The sequence below is a fragment of the Pteropus alecto genome, unplaced genomic scaffold, assembly GCF_000325575.1.
Source record: "Pteropus alecto unplaced genomic scaffold, ASM32557v1 scaffold24, whole genome shotgun sequence".
NCBI classification, from domain to species: Eukaryota; Metazoa; Chordata; class Mammalia; order Chiroptera; family Pteropodidae; genus Pteropus; species Pteropus alecto.
In genome coordinates, this window is record NW_006439192.1 from 23,543,009 (window position 1) to 23,558,764 (window position 15,756).

Genomic DNA, 15,756 nt, shown 5'->3' on the forward strand with positions numbered 1-15,756 from the left:
GCGGGTATATTTTATTCCTTTTCTTGTGCCTCTGAGAGAAGACCTATTATCCAGTTTGTTCATGTATGTTGTGAACAAGTCTAACAAAAGATACTTGTTTCCTAATTTAAGATGAAATAAAAATTAAGATTTTTCCTCTACTAAAATTTTGATGATTAGAATAAAAACATTTTCATTCAGTATCTTTGGAATTTTTAATGTGACAGGCCTAAAATTGTATTACTTGCAATTTTTTTGTTTCATTTATATAGCATGCTCTTTTAGTCCGGACACAGATCCATAAACTGAACATATTAAGGTAGACCTTTAGATAATTTAAAAGCCAACTAATTGAGGGAGTTAATACCTTCTTAAAAGTATTTCCGAATGTAATGAATTTCTATTAACTTTCCTTTGTAGTTAGTAGTCCATTTAAAGAGCAGGAGGAGTCTGCTGTTTTCCCTGCCAGCTACTTTGAAAATGTTTAAGGTCAAATTTGGATTGTTTTTTCAGGAAAAATTATGTAAGCATATTTATCCTGAAATAGTTTTTCATAGAAACATGCCTTTTAAATCTTGGATGGTTTAAAGTCCTCCTCCCCCAACCCCCGCCAATAAGTGGCTTGGGTAATTTAAAGTCTAAACACGATGCTTTGCTGAGCTTCAAATGTTTCATATTAAAGTAAATGCCATACCTTCTTGAAAATAGAAAAATACTATATGTGGCTCCTAAATTATGATTACTGTGACCTCTTAGAGTAAACAGATAACGAAAGGAACACAAAAAAAGCTTATACAAATTTAAACTAATGATGCCATGAATATATTTTTTAAATATCTTGATAAGATTGTATAGGTTACTGTGGGTTCACTGTTCCATAGACACAACTAGGAAGTGTGCATTAACAGTTGTGTGTTAGGGGCAATATTCAGGACAACAGGAAAGAAAGAGCTGGTCACTCCTCAGGAAAATAACATGGCAGACAATTAAATTTGGAAAGCGTTATGGAGCAGGTGAGTTAGGAATAGACTGTCTTTGGAGAATAAAGAGCAGAGTGTTAGAGAATGCCACAACACCTCCTCGCCGTGTCTCACACCAAACTCATCCCCCCTCTCTGCCCTCTCAATTCTCATGTGCTAATCCACTCCTCTTTGGGTTATTTCCTAGCTGGAAACTTGTGACTCACCCTGGGTTCCCCTTGATCCAACTGGTCACTGAGTCCTCCTGTTCTGCCCCATGAACACATTCATGTTTTCCTGACCGTTCTCTCTGCCACTGACCCACAAGTTGCTCTTGCTGGGCCTCCCTCCGGGCCGCCCTGCTTGCCTGCTCGGATCTTCTTCCACAGCGCCCCTGGTCCCCACTCAGCATCATTCTGCATCTCCTACAAGATAAAACCTTGTATGGCACACATGCTCTAGCCCCATTTATGCTTCCAGCCTTTTCGTCTTGTTGTAACTTCAAGAGTGCTGACTTTGTTGTCCGCACTGGTGGCCATAGGGTCTAGGGCCACCCACGCCTCTCTCTGCTTTTGTGTTTGCCAACCTTTTCTCCTTATCTGTCTGCCAAGAGTGCAAATGTCCATCCAGACTGTCTCTGGAACCCCCAAGATCTAGGCGTTTCTCCACGTCTACTCTCACAACACTGTAATTCTGTTATCTGTTTATCAAATCACACTGCCATTGTTGATAGCATATTTCTGTCTCTGCTATAGAGAAGTCCCAGAAATCAAAGACCAATTTGTTAAGGAAGGCATCCAATAGACACTTATTGGGTGAACAGTAGTCATTTGGGTAATCACTTCATAACAGGATACTCCCTCTTATTAGAACAGATATTTCACAATAATTTTCATTTTAATGCTTTGTTTTCATGGAATACACCAGGGTAAACACCCAATGTTTAATGCTGAGGAAACACCGATTGAAAGAACTTGTGTACAGATAGGTGTTCCTATTAAGGCATTTAGATGTATAGGTTCAGATTAAGGCAGAAAGAAGGGAATTGGTTGTCCAGGGTGCTGGTAGCAATTTAGAGAACGCTCACCTGCCCATTAGTTCATTATCCTTGTTTTATTAATCCAAAAACATTAGTTTTCGATGCAGAATCTAGTAGAAAGCCCATACCACCAAATGACTCACCTTCAGTCAGAGAGGTAGATATTATGAGAGTTTGACAGGAAGAGAATAATATTTGGGGAAAACGATTCAGCAGAGATCTTTGGTGTCTTCATGTATCCCCCATTCTCCAGGCACCAGGGCCAGTCCCCCCCCACCCTACAGTGACGCTGTCATGGTAAATTTTGATAAATATTTGGTGAATAAATGAGTAGGTCAGTGCATATACAAAAAAGCTAGGCAATATTAGTTTCTACATTCTGTGTTTTGTGTTTCATGGTAGCCAAAGCACTCTCCTAGTAGGTCTTATCTCTAACTCAGTTCTAATATTTAGAAACCAGCAGATTCAGTAAATGGCTTTTTTGGCCTTAGGATGGATGTGTATCCTCAGCAGCTAGTATGTGATGATGGTTAGTCCATCTCTGTCAACAATTGTGTTTAGCCTTGAGATGGGGATCGATAGCCTGAGTGACTTGAAAAACGGGTCTGTTCCTCTTTATCTTCTACTTTAAGAAGATGATAAGTAAGTTCATTAGGCTGGTTTTAAATTTTATTAAGGTTTTTGAGTAGAAAGAACAAAGATAGCAAACAGTGTAATCCACCTGTTTTTCAAGTGAGCACATGTCTTTGATTCAGGACTTTTGTTTTCCTGGTGGACGTTTGTTTCGTTAGAATGAATTCTGGCAGGTTGGATCAGACAGCAAAGTGGTAATTATCTTGTCAAGAGACATCTGAATCTACATAGAAGTTAACATTTAATTTTAAGTTTTCTGATTAAACTTATTCTTTGAAACCAGAACATGTCCTGATGGTATAGGTATAATAAAATACTGTTTTTAAATACAGCTGCATTATTAAAAATGGTAATATGTTAATAAGTGGAATGTAAGGGCAAAATTTGGTTCACATTATGCTAATGTCTTATAAATAACAAATCCTGTAGGATTTAAGGAAAGCTGTTGTTTTAGTATTATGAAATACCCTATATATGAGCACTGGGGTTTTGAGCATCATTGGAGATTTTTGCACCATCGTTGAGCACTGGGGTGAGGAGAGAGGGAGAAATGCTCAAACTGGGTCATCTGCTGCCGTGGGGTACAATTTTGTCCTTAGGGAGCACAGTATATGGAGCAGAAGATTGAGGTCACAAAATGCTTTTCCAGTCTAGGTAGAGGGCAGTCTACTAGCTTATTTGCTCTTTTGTTAAAATTTGAAGACATGTACTCTTAGAAAAATAATATGTCAATATTTTCTTTTCTCTTTAAATGTAAATCTATCCTGAGTATTCACATACAACAAAACATGTGTTTAGATTCTTGTCGCGATTCCCCAAGGAAGAAACATGGATTGACTGTGTTTTCTTGATGGCTAAGTGTTAAATAAAGATTTTCAATGCTCAGAATTCATTTTCACCACCTTAGAAAAACAGTATTACTATTTAAATTTTGAATAAGTAGTATATTTACTCCATGATTTAGAAAAATGTAAAAAAATGCATTAGAATACTTTGTATCTGTCTGGTTCCTATTCCCTTCTCCGGAACAGTAAACATTTTTAGTACTTTTATATGTATTATGTGATAATCTTGTCATGTGTTTATAAGCAAAAAAGAAAATTTGCTCATATTCTCATCTGTATATAATGGGGTGTATTATCTACATTGCTCTTTACTAGGCTTTTTTTTCGTTAATCACAGAGAGCTTCCTAGTTCTTTGTTACAGTGTTGGTATTACATTTACTATATAAATGTAAATTTATTTAACCAGTCTTCTACTTATGGATGTTTGAGTTATTTTTTTTTAATCTTTCAAACAAATTTGCAATGAAAACCCCTCTATAGTTGTCATTTTACACCCATGTAGGATTCATAATAGGATAAGTTCTTGCTTACCAGCTATGAATTCAACAGTTTGTACTAAGGTATGTTAGAGAAGACTTCTCGAAAAGCTTTTATGTTCTCAAACATCAATTTGAGTACATGAAATTATGCAGACAGAAGTGACCAGAATCATTTTAAATGCTTGAATAAGAATCTTAGTATCGAAAACTGCATCATGATGTACAGATCTTAATGACTTCTATCAAATCTGAAGCAGAGCAGTGTTTGTGTTCTAGGTGTGATGGTTTGGGTTTTCATGGCTGGACACTTAAGAGCTGATGCTCATAAATGGGGTTCCCCCAACTCTTGAAATTCTGGTTCTCTGGCCATTAAGAAAGCCTGAGAGGAAAAGAGGCTGGCATGTGGACAGCTCGGGTTTTACTGAAGCAGTCGCATTCCCTCCCCTGCTTCTTTAATTAGATGGAGTTAACACCCTGAAACTTAACTGCCACTGAAGGTGAAACAGCAACCAGGCAAAGCACAAATGAGAAAGCAGCTAAGAACCAGGGGACTTGCTTGACTGGAATGCAATCAAATTTGGATAGTTGGTGTTTTCCAGGGTGTACCTTGGCAAAAATGACTTAAGTTCATTTTAGAGTGATCTTAGCAGCATTCTCAATATAGTCTTGAGTCCTAGAGAATTTTCTAAACCTTCAAAATATATATATGCCCTGATAGAACAGTTCTAAATTATGGAAATAGGACTTTTATAAGCACAAATATCATTTTGTTACCAAAAGTTAAAGCAACCAAAACATAAAGGAAATGTATAGATATCAACCTAGCTTGTGTCCTTAAGCCATCTGAATCCTCAGCAACAAGCTAGTGAACAGCTTATACTGTTGTCCTAACATATATGAAACAATTAAGAGTTTGTCTCAGGAATTTGAGCCACTATGGCATAAGAAAAGCCTTTAACAACATTTATCAAATTAAAATAAAAATCAGTAAAAAGTCATAATGGTTTTGGAGGCCTTATAAGGAGTCAGCAAATCCAACTCGTTTTTTAAATACTTAAAAAAAATATTGATAGATTCTTAATATGATACAAGTGTATTATTTTAATATCTATGTCCATTGAAAAACACTAGACTTAATCTCCTTAAAACAAGAGATAAGGCTATCTCCCTGTCTTTAAAATAATATTAGAAATAGAATCAGTCATTCAATAAGAAAAATAAATATAAAAGAAGGTATATTACATACATAAAGTCAAAGAATTTAGCAAAACAATATTACTAGCAAATATTTTTAGGAGAATCATAAGATAAATTTTAAAAATCTTGGTAACACAATGAAAAATATTTAGTTCACAAATGAGTCAAATACTTAACTATTACCTGACTTTAAAAGATAATTTGAAGAAAAATAAAGAATTTGGTGCTACAAAGGGAGTACCTGTATTCCAAACCTATGTGTGAAAAACAATGTTTAATGTATTAATTTACACTTAATTCAATGTTATATTCCTTATGTAATAACTTACTAAAACTTGTTCAGTTAATATTAAAATTTATCTGAAAGACTAAGTAGGCAAGAATCTTAAAGAATATTCTCCAAAACTGTTAATATGAAAGAGTTACCTCTTAAATTTTGCAAATAATTATAACCTAATAGTTTTAAAACTCTGATATTGTGTTAAATTATAAAATTGATTACCATGTAACTTCTAGAAAGAGAATCAAATGTTAAAGAATCAAGAAATGAACTCAAAGCAATGTATCATATAGCATTGATATTAATCAGGAGAATCAACTTATATCTACGTATGTTGTTGTAAATTCTAGATGGTCGGAGAGTTAAAAGATGTTTATTGCCATTCTGTTTGTATAAAATATATAAAACACTATATAAAACATAGATGTTTATATGTAGGCTTATTGAAATGAAGAGTACTTAGATAATGGGCTTGAATGTATTAAAGGAACAGTTTATCCAGATTATTGCATAAATGTTTTATTTTTAGTTATGAAATACGTTATATCTCTACCACATTCTCCAGTTTCCAAAATGCATGGGAGTAGAGTCTTGGCATCAGAGGCCTGGGCTCTGACTTGGACTCTGTCCCATAGAAGCTGTCTACACCCTTCACATCCTTGAATCTCACCTTCCCTATCAAGAGTTACTGGGAGGATCAAAAGAGAGGAAAGTGAGACACTAGGAACAACAAAACACCATATTAATTATTATTATATGTTTTATGACAAAAATAATTTCTAAGAATATTTTAGGAAATAACATAAAATAAAGCTGCAGTCCCCAGTCTTTTTGGTACCAGTGATTGGTGCTCCTATGAGAATCGAATGCCTGATGATCTGAGGTGGAGCGAAGGCGGTGATGCTGGCGCTGGGAAGCAGCTGCAAATACAGATGAAGGTTTGCTAGCTCTCCCGCTGCTCACTTCCTGCTGTGCAACCTGGGTTCCTAACAGGCCACCGACTGGTACCATTCTACGGCCTAGGGCTTGGGAACCCTTGAAATAAAGGAATACTAATCTCAGCTATTTTGACACATTCTAAAATACTTAGATTTTTTTAATTTAGTGACTGTGAAGTTATTCCTCCTTCAGGTCTTTAATATTATGACTTTTAACTTACTTTCTCCATCTACTGGGGAATTGACAATTATTGATAAACAAATAGTAATTGCTTATAAAGAATAAGGCAAAAAAAAGATGAATTGCTGCCATTTGCAACAACATGGATGGATCTTGAGATTATCGTGCCAAGCAAAAGAAGACACAGAAAGTTGAGAAGTATATCATTTCATATGTGGGATATAAAACTGAAAGTAGCAAATGAACAAGACAAACAAAAACTCAAACACAGACAACAGTTTAGTGGTTACTAGTGGGAAGGTGGAAAGAGGGAGAAATAGATAAGGGTAATATATGGTGACAGAAGGAGATTTGACTTTGGGTGATGAACACACAGTGCAATATACGGGTAACGTATTGAATTATACAATTGAAACCTATGTAATTTTATTAACCAATGTCATCCTGATAAATTTAATTAAAAAAGATTAATGGACAAACTCTTCCCCTCTTTTCAAGTATTTTAAAAACAACAGATATCTTAGTCATTTTATAATTGAGAATTATCAAGTATTAATACAGATACGAATTGTTTAACCATAGAAAGCAAGCATAGAAAAGAAAAGCCTTTTTCCATTTTTAACTTAAAGAGCATATTGAGTGTATTTTGCCATTAGTTCTTGGAACATGAATACTGAGGTTCTTTGTTTATTTTCCTTTAAGAAATTACTGTAATTTTCTTTTCCCTGAAAAATTAGAGAAAACAATCGCTGTGTATTAAATTGTCTTAGGTTTGTTTGTTACTACAGAATGTAGATGCCATAGGGAATGCCTCTGAAAATAAGGAAACATTTGGGTTTTTTTTATTAGCTTCTTGTGTCTTTTTTTTTTTTTTTTTTTTTCAGATTTAGATTTGTTTTGATTATTTGGCCTACTTATTTCAAGAAGCTAAGCAGCTCGTTTCCTGTTTTTCCAGTTCAGTTTGATATTTAAAGTGACTGAGATATTTGGAATGGTTCCAAAACTGAACAATTTTTCATTTAAAATAAAGCAGAGTAATTCCCAGGGCACCTTGGTGTAGAAAGTGAAAATCACTTGGCAGGGCATCTCAGATGGATCTGAGTATTAGCATGAGCTTTTAAAAAATTATTTAACCAGTATTACTACTTGGAGAGGGAAAAAAACAGCAAGTTTAGTCAAAAGTATAGTACTCTTTAACAATGAACTTAAAGATAAGGGGCAAAATATATTCATTAAATAGTCAATGAACGTGATGATTTATTAGAGATTAGGAAATAAGTCATCCATAGTATAAATCTTTGTAATGACTAGGATGTCAGCAAGTAAAGGATGGAAAGTTCATTTAAAAAAAAAAAAAGTACGGGAGGAGAGAAAGGCATTTAAAGTCCAATAATTTGTGTTTTTGTGTCAGCATATGTGACCAGGATATAGAGTTAGGGTACTTGTGACAGTCAGGTTTCTGTACCAGTTTACCTAGAAAATTAGAAACTATGAAAACATTAGTTTGCACACAGTTTTCCTGTTTCTGGATTGCTAAATCTATTTGTTTCATGTACATAATTCTCTACTCCATGGAAATCTTTAAAATCTGAATTTAAGTCATTGTCTGTGTTTATGAATTCCAAACATTTAGATATGTGATTAATTCCAGCTCTCATCCATATGCTTTCCTTATATAAACATAAGTTAAATGCATTTCTGTGGCTTATTTTATGGTATTTGAATGTATATAGTGATTATTATAAAAATCAAAATCATATATTTTACAACTAATTATTAATTCCTTTTGCAGTTGAAAAGGGAAGGCAAAAGAATCCCAGAAGTTTATGTATCCAGACACAGACATCTCCAGATGTTTTGTCCTCTGAAAAAACACTTGAGTTGGCTCAATATAAAGCAAAATGTGAAAACCAAAGTGGATTTATCCTGCAGCTCAAGCGGCTTCTTTCCTGTGGACACATCAAGTTTGAAGCATTAACAGTTGTGATTCAGCACCTACTGTCTGAGGTAAGGCGGTATACACTCTAAGCAATCTTTCTCACTGAGTTGGGGGGCAGGAACTGAGGGGGGCAATGCTCATGCTCTTGTAAATATCTTTAAATTAATGATTGGTAAGATCAGACAGAATTCATCTAGTTATGCTTTTGCCAACTCAGTATTTGAGTTACTCTAGAAATTCGAGATGGAAACATTTCTAGTAGGTACTTTTCTTCTCTACAATCTCTTAGACCAACAGTAGCTAAAAGATGATTGCCCATTATACTTCTGTGCACCTCCAGACTATATTAGCATTAGCATTTTTTCATTAAAGTTTTTGGCTAACTCTATGTATATTTCCATATCACAGTTTAATGCTTTGAAAAAAACGAGGTTGATTACATCTGTGGGTCAAAGGATACTTTTGAGGTAACTCCCAGTATTGCTCTGGAGACTCTTAAGAATTTTTATCCATTCCAAAAACAGTTTGTGGTACAACAAACGCAAAACAGATTTTCTGTGCTTACTCTTCCTTGGTATACTACAAGGATGTCAATTCAGGAACTAGTTAAAATTCATTGAGAAGACCAAGTTTCTATAAACATATGTTCCTGGCATAGTGACAAAAACTATTATCTGAAGGGAAACACGGGGGTGAGAATGTAACTTGAACTCTCGAGGTTTTTTTTAATCACAGTTTTAAAGATGGGCATACATGAAATCTCAAGATGAAAACTGATCAATTTCCTTGTATTATAGTTCAGTTCAATCCAGCAAACCTATTTTTCCCATAGAGGCTACTCTGATGTGGCCGCCTATGTGTGGCAGGGGAGACAGAAATGAGTGAGATTTGGTCCGTGCCTTTGACAAGCTACCACGCCAGTAGACAGTTTAGATCATATTTGATGAACATTTTATAGCTTTGTCCAAATATATATTTTTTGAGAGGGAGAGGGAGACATTTACATCATTTTTAAGTTACGGCAGTACATAGTATTTATTTTTTCTTTAATGTGTAAGGAATTCTACAGTTGTTATATAACCAAGTAAGCTAAATTGGAAACCATGTAATATCAAATTTAAGGAACAATTAGTTTGTCTATTTAGTTATAAACCACTTACTCATTATTTCTAGCTTAACAACCCCATGTTCAACTCTTCTCGCTCCTTTATCTCCCACGTGAAATCAGTCATCAAATTCTGTGAACTCTCATCCCTCAGTGTTTCTTGCCTTCATCCCCTCTTTTCTATTCCTACTGATGCAAACCTTGTTCAGATCCTGGATAGTTGTCCACTAGATTATGGTACTAACAGCTTAAACCAGTCTTCAGGCTTATACTCACTCCCCTATTATTCATCCCAAGCACTGCTGACAGATTCATCTTTCCAAAGCTTTTCTGCTCTACTGATTAAAACCTTCAGTGGTTCTCCATTCTCTACAGCTCACCTGTTCCATGTGGGAGCCACCAGCATCATGAAGCTATTGAGCACTTGAAGTATACATAGTCAGGCTGATTTGGGATAGGCAGTAAACATAAAATACACATGTATTTTGAAGACTTCATATAAAAAAAGGTGTAAAATATCTTGTTGATAATTTTCTATTGACTAGATGTTGAAATGGTAATATTTTGGATATGCTGAGTTAAATAAAATATATCAATAAAATTTTAAACTTTTAAAATATGGCTACTAGGAAATTAAAATTATGTACATGGCTCACATTATATTTCTTTTGGATGAGTCTGATAAATAACTTGGAATGTGAGATTCTCTTTAATTTGGCACCAACTGCCATTTTTAACCTTACCCTCACTGCCTGATGTTCCAGCTATATGATAGGGAAGAAGAGGAGAAGCAAGAGGGATTTGACATTTGTTGAATATTTACTAAGTGCCAGACAGTCTTACTTATTAAATCCTCCCCAAAAAACACAAGTTGGAATTTACAAATAAGAAAATTGAGACACAAATCTGTTAAGAAACTTGACTACCATTAGAGAGCTAGTGAGGGGGGGATCAGGAATTAAACTCAGGTATAGGAATTAAAAATCCCCTATAAACTTCCCGTGTTTTTTCATCCTTTGTTCAAGTACCATTACAAGGTACCACTCTTCCTGCTAATACATACATGTTCAGATCTTCCTTATAATGGCATCCCCTCACTACCTGCATTTAATTTACATGGGTTCATTATACAAATAGCCAAAGTAAAAAATGCAATTAAATAGATGAAGCAGTTCTGCCTTTCATGCCCCTCATTGAGCAAAGGCCCAGGAGTGGATCTGAGAGGAAGGCCAGAGTCAGCTCTTCCTTCAGCTGTATTCTCAGTCCCTAAACACCGTGTGGGCGTGAAACTTCTCCACTCTGTGATCCTAGTGTTTAAAGGTACTTTCTTCTCATATGACGAGGCCCCTAAAACACAAGCCAAAGACACTTTATCAGGTACTCAGTTGGAGAAAGAGTCATTCCATGACTATAGGAAAAATCTCACAAGCAGGGCATACTGAGAGATGCTTTGTCAGTCCACAGCAGGGTAAACTCTTAATGAGTTTCAGGGGTACTTTTACTATATGTAAATTTCATCTTACACCTAATCTAGGTCCTAATGCCCATGTAATTGTGACTCCACTGAATTTCTAAAAAGTCAGCTCAAAAACTCCCTCTTTTATGAAGACTGTCTTTGTCTTTCTAGCTCTGCATTCCGTCTAACGTCTGGATTCTAGGAGCACTCACATTTCTCTTTATAGGTAACCATTTAGCACTTCTTTTTGCTTTTTAAGATGGGAAGGTCACTGTGAGCAGGATCTGTGTCTAGTTCTTTCTTAGGCAACCACTCCAGCAACTATGGCAGTGCCTTATGCAAAATAGACACACAGTGTATACCTGAATGAACAAATGGATGAGTAGGGAGAATGAGATTCCAGATGTGAGTTGAACATGTAAAGTCTTTATATAAATGTTCTTTGCTAGCTCTTTATAATCAATCAGCAATTATTTACTGATTGCCTAATGTGTACAGGGCACTGTTACAAAATAGTGGGAAAGAAAAGATATAACCAGGGGAAAAGTTAAGTAATTTCTTCAAAATGATTTTCTCTCTTAACTCTTCATTACAGAAGCGATTGATTAATAGATAAGTAGATAGGTAGATGTAGATTTTGGATGCAAATTGATCTATATATATATTGTTATTGCTAACTTTTTCTCAATGGTTTTAGAGCTTTAGATTATTGGTAAAAATGGTTGATTATAGGAGACAGTGGAACTATTGCTTATCATCTTGTTGCAATAACCACAACTTTCCCACTTTAGTGGCAGACAAAGTTCATTATATAGCAGAAGTTTTAATAAATGTCTCAAGACTCTGGAAACTAATACCATACTTTCTGTTTCTCAAAGGACACACTATTGTTTTAGTTTGTTGCATTTCTTGGTTTATCCTTGCATAGCTGTGCAGTATTCTGTACAGACCACCGAAGTGAGGGACAGTTTTGATGGTTGTAATTTCAATTTCTTCATAAAAGGGTCTATGGATGAGTTTCTAGGTAAGCCTGAACAGGACCGAAGTAACCCCCCAAATCTCTGAATTATTATGTAGTGCACCTCCAGTTCTATTTTTGCCTAAAGCAGCTCCTAAACAAAGGTGAATTTTGAATGACACTAGCAGTCTACTATAAGTAAAATTGTCTTAGAACAAGAAAAGTGGACACAATGCATCATGTGGACGTTGGGGAGGGGATCAGACATAGCACACGTCTGAGCCATCTGAAGCAGCTCTTTTCTGCAACGCCCTGTGATGCTGTTATTCTTCAGTGGCCAGGAAATTCAGACCCGCTGATGGGATGCTGGCCAGAGACTAAGTGCCTGTGTCCCAGGGACTCCTAATTAAATTATGGCAAATCCATTTTTTTTTTCCGGGGAGCACTGCATATGTTTAATGTATGAGTGTAAAAGCATTTTTCTATCCAGAGTCTCACCCTCCCTCTGCATTTTATTATACAAAGAGAATTAAATAAACTTGTTATCTGGATTCTAAAGAGTGTATTATCTAAGACAGAAATGCTGATATAGGAACAGCTGAATAAAAAGAAATAGGCAATCGGTATCTAAGTGACAAAACACATTTTATCATCTGTAAATAAAGGGTAAGTATCTTAAAGGGCAAGCAACCAGAAAGAGTTGGGCAGAAACTAACAGTATATGTTTATTATGGTATGGGCGCTGTGGTCAGTATTTCACATGGTATCATATTTAAATCTCTTGATTCTTCAATTTTCCTGTACTACTTCCCCTTAGATGAGGTCATCTGCTTTGAGACGTGACCAGAGAACTGGGCCTGGGTGTTTTAGTTCTACTTTGGTCCTACGCTTCTCAAAGGCAGGGACCATGTCTTAAATTTCTCATAATTTTTCTCAATATCTCAATATCTCATAATTTTTCTCAATATCTTGTTAATTGGTATTGAATAATAATTTGCCCTCCAATTCAGAAGGGTAAATGTCCTGTCTGGGCAATTGGGGCAGGAGGATGGTGTCCATGATGAACAGTTAGCATTTCCTGTTAGTGGGTTAGGTCAGGGAGACCAGGCATTCCGGAGTGTGGAAGTGGGCCATGCATGGTGAGCATGACTTTGGACAGAAGAAGAGTCAGGAGTCTGAACAGGGGCTGGATGATTGAGGTTCATGGAACTAGGGTGATGTTTATTTTTTTATGCATTCAATGGAAGACTCTTTCTGAGCAAGAGTATTGGTATGTACAAAGAATATGGGATGATAATCTAGCAGCTCTCTGGGCTTTTGACCATCCGGGAATGGGTTAGTTTGGATCTGGACTGGGGTGGAGGTAGCACTAATAGAAAAAGAGCGAGGAATTCGAGACACATTAGGAAGGAAAAACTGACCGGCTTTGGCACAACCCATTTAGACAAAGAAGAGTCAACGATGGCCGCGTGGTTTTCCTGCTGCTGTTACTGGGGTTGACAGAGGCTGGAAGGTATCGATGGCTTCTGGGCATTGTGGACAGGAAGGCTGAGAAGTAAGGTTGGGAGAAATGTCCACATGGGTACTGAAATTTCTTGTCTTCAAATTTCTTTGATAAACAAAAAGATGACCTGGTATTTATTTGTAGTAGGACATAAAAGTTTTCAGAAAATTTCTCCTGGCAATTATATATCAACTTAACTTTTTACGGCAATTTGAAAAGTGATTTAACTTCTTACCAGCTTTTCCTCCTACTAGCAATTTAGTTACCACTAGAAAGTGAATTATAAGCCAGTTCACTGAATGTGTTGCAGGATTGCTCATGGGTGTCTAGTAAAGCTGTGTGGTTTTCTTGTCACTTAGATGACAAAACTTATTGATACTTACTTGAACTAGATTACTAAACAAACAAAGTTAAGTCTTAAATTTAAGAGATTAAGAGTAATATACATTATATGTATTTTAAAACTTTTCTTCCAATTTTATCCAGGTTGATTTTCCTCAAACTTTAATTTCTACATTAGAAAATGCATCACTTGTTCATTTTAAAAACCTGGACTAACCGATTTGTGATTTCAAAACAACTTAATACTGCGTTTTAAGCATTTAGAATACCACTAAGGCCAAAATGTCTCAATGAGAAAGTGTTTCTTAAATTCCAATCACTTAAATGTCCAAATGACAATGATAATTTGTCATTAACTTCCTCAACTCTTTAGAGACTGCAAAGTAAAAAGTAAAAGTTATAAAATAAACCTAATTTCCAACTGTCAAATCATTTCACACTTTTCCTTAAAACACCAGTGGACCATGTTCTAAGCATTCAAATTAAATTTCGCGGAAAACATCTGATTTATAACATCGTTTTAAATTTGAAGTCACAACACACATGCTTTCATTGTTTTTTACGTAGTTCATAAGCTCATTTTGTATACAGGTTTTGGAGACCAAGTTTCTCTTGTCTATTAGTAAGTGTGATAACCTAATGACCTCAATTAGAGAGAGGAATAAAAAGGCTCACAAATCTAAAAATAACTCCATTATCCATGCAGAGAAGGTCAGTTTTTCTTTCCATTGTACCAGCTGATATTTAAGTAAGTGGCAATCGATCAGTCTAATGTCTAGCTCTCATTTTTCATAAATGAAGGGCTGTGGCTTTAAGTAATCGCAGGCTGCCTGTGCCAGAGGCACAAGCTGCAGCATCAGCTTCTGTGAGGAGAGAGGCGGCTGAGGCATACAGTAACCTGCAGGATGTGAAGTAAGGCTAACCCAGGACCAATGGCGCTACTCCTGGTAGAGCTTTGAATGTAGACAGACCGACTGGTGGGTGGCGTGGCCACCTGTGCACTTCTTGGACAGTGCAGGGGGAGGAGGGAGTTAGAGACAGAAGCTGGAAAATGGGCTGCTCCAGCAGCAAAATGTGCCTCTATTCTCCATGTGCAGCAACAAGGGTAATTAGTATTTGTTTATAGTGCTTTTCTGGAAGAATGTCAGGGACTAAGGCAGAGGTTGTCTGGGATTAGGGGGAAATGCTTTGAATGACAAGCAACTTTTGCCTGCAGAGGTTGAGTCTCATGATCTCTGTCTGCAACACTGATCAAGATGCGGCTGGAGCTCTGACCTGGGTGATCTTGCTGAGGGCATTTTCAGAGAGATTTGAATTCTGCTTTTTCTTTTCTTAAATCTTGTGGTAGGGACTGTACTTTGTAAGAAATGGTATCTAATTGCTCTATTTGTGTAAGTATGTGTATGTGTGTGATTGCAATGAGTTGCTGGTCACTTGAAAATTGTTTTTTTGTAAGATCGATAATTGCTTTTTTAATATTGAAAACAACTGCCTGGTTTTCTTCAATTCATTTTTCTAACATCTTCTTAGAATTATAGTTAATCCAAAATATTATAATCCTTAGGAAATAATGTATAGATGAGTAAAATTAATTTTGCCTTTAAAGTATTATTTTTTTCACCATAGCTTTATAACAAACTTTTTGTCTTTTGGAAGTAAAGAATTGTAACAAAACTTTTTTTATTTGCAAATATAGTACAAAGTGCATACAAGTGCATATGTTTAGAACATTAAATATTTATCTTAAACTAATTAGGTCTTTACTGCCCTTGGAGCAGGAGAATGAATTACGTCTTAAGTACAGTATGCATTAGCTGAAAGGTTCTGTGGCTCAAAGTAAATATTTTTAAAGGGCCATTCAGCGCTTCAGATGCAACTTTCACAAAGACCTGAGAAAATACAGATTTTCGAAGCACAAATT

At 35.8% G+C, this 15,756-nt stretch overlaps 1 protein-coding gene across 10 annotated transcripts in view; it reads left to right on the forward strand.

The window, feature by feature from the left end:
* The window catches only part of MTUS1 (microtubule associated scaffold protein 1), a 164,262-nt gene that overhangs the window by 122,184 nt on the left and 26,322 nt on the right, over positions 1 to 15,756 (forward strand). For 9 of the 10 annotated variants that reach the window (XM_015592899.2, XM_025049909.1, XM_006916417.3 and 6 more), the window contains one exon: positions 8,324 to 8,538. In XM_015592899.2, coding sequence (XP_015448385.1) covers positions 8,324 to 8,538 — 215 coding nt within the window. Of the gene's footprint in view, positions 1 to 8,323; positions 8,539 to 14,871; positions 14,941 to 15,756 lie in introns of those variants that run through there. The other variant, XM_025049912.1, reaches the window with a different exon arrangement.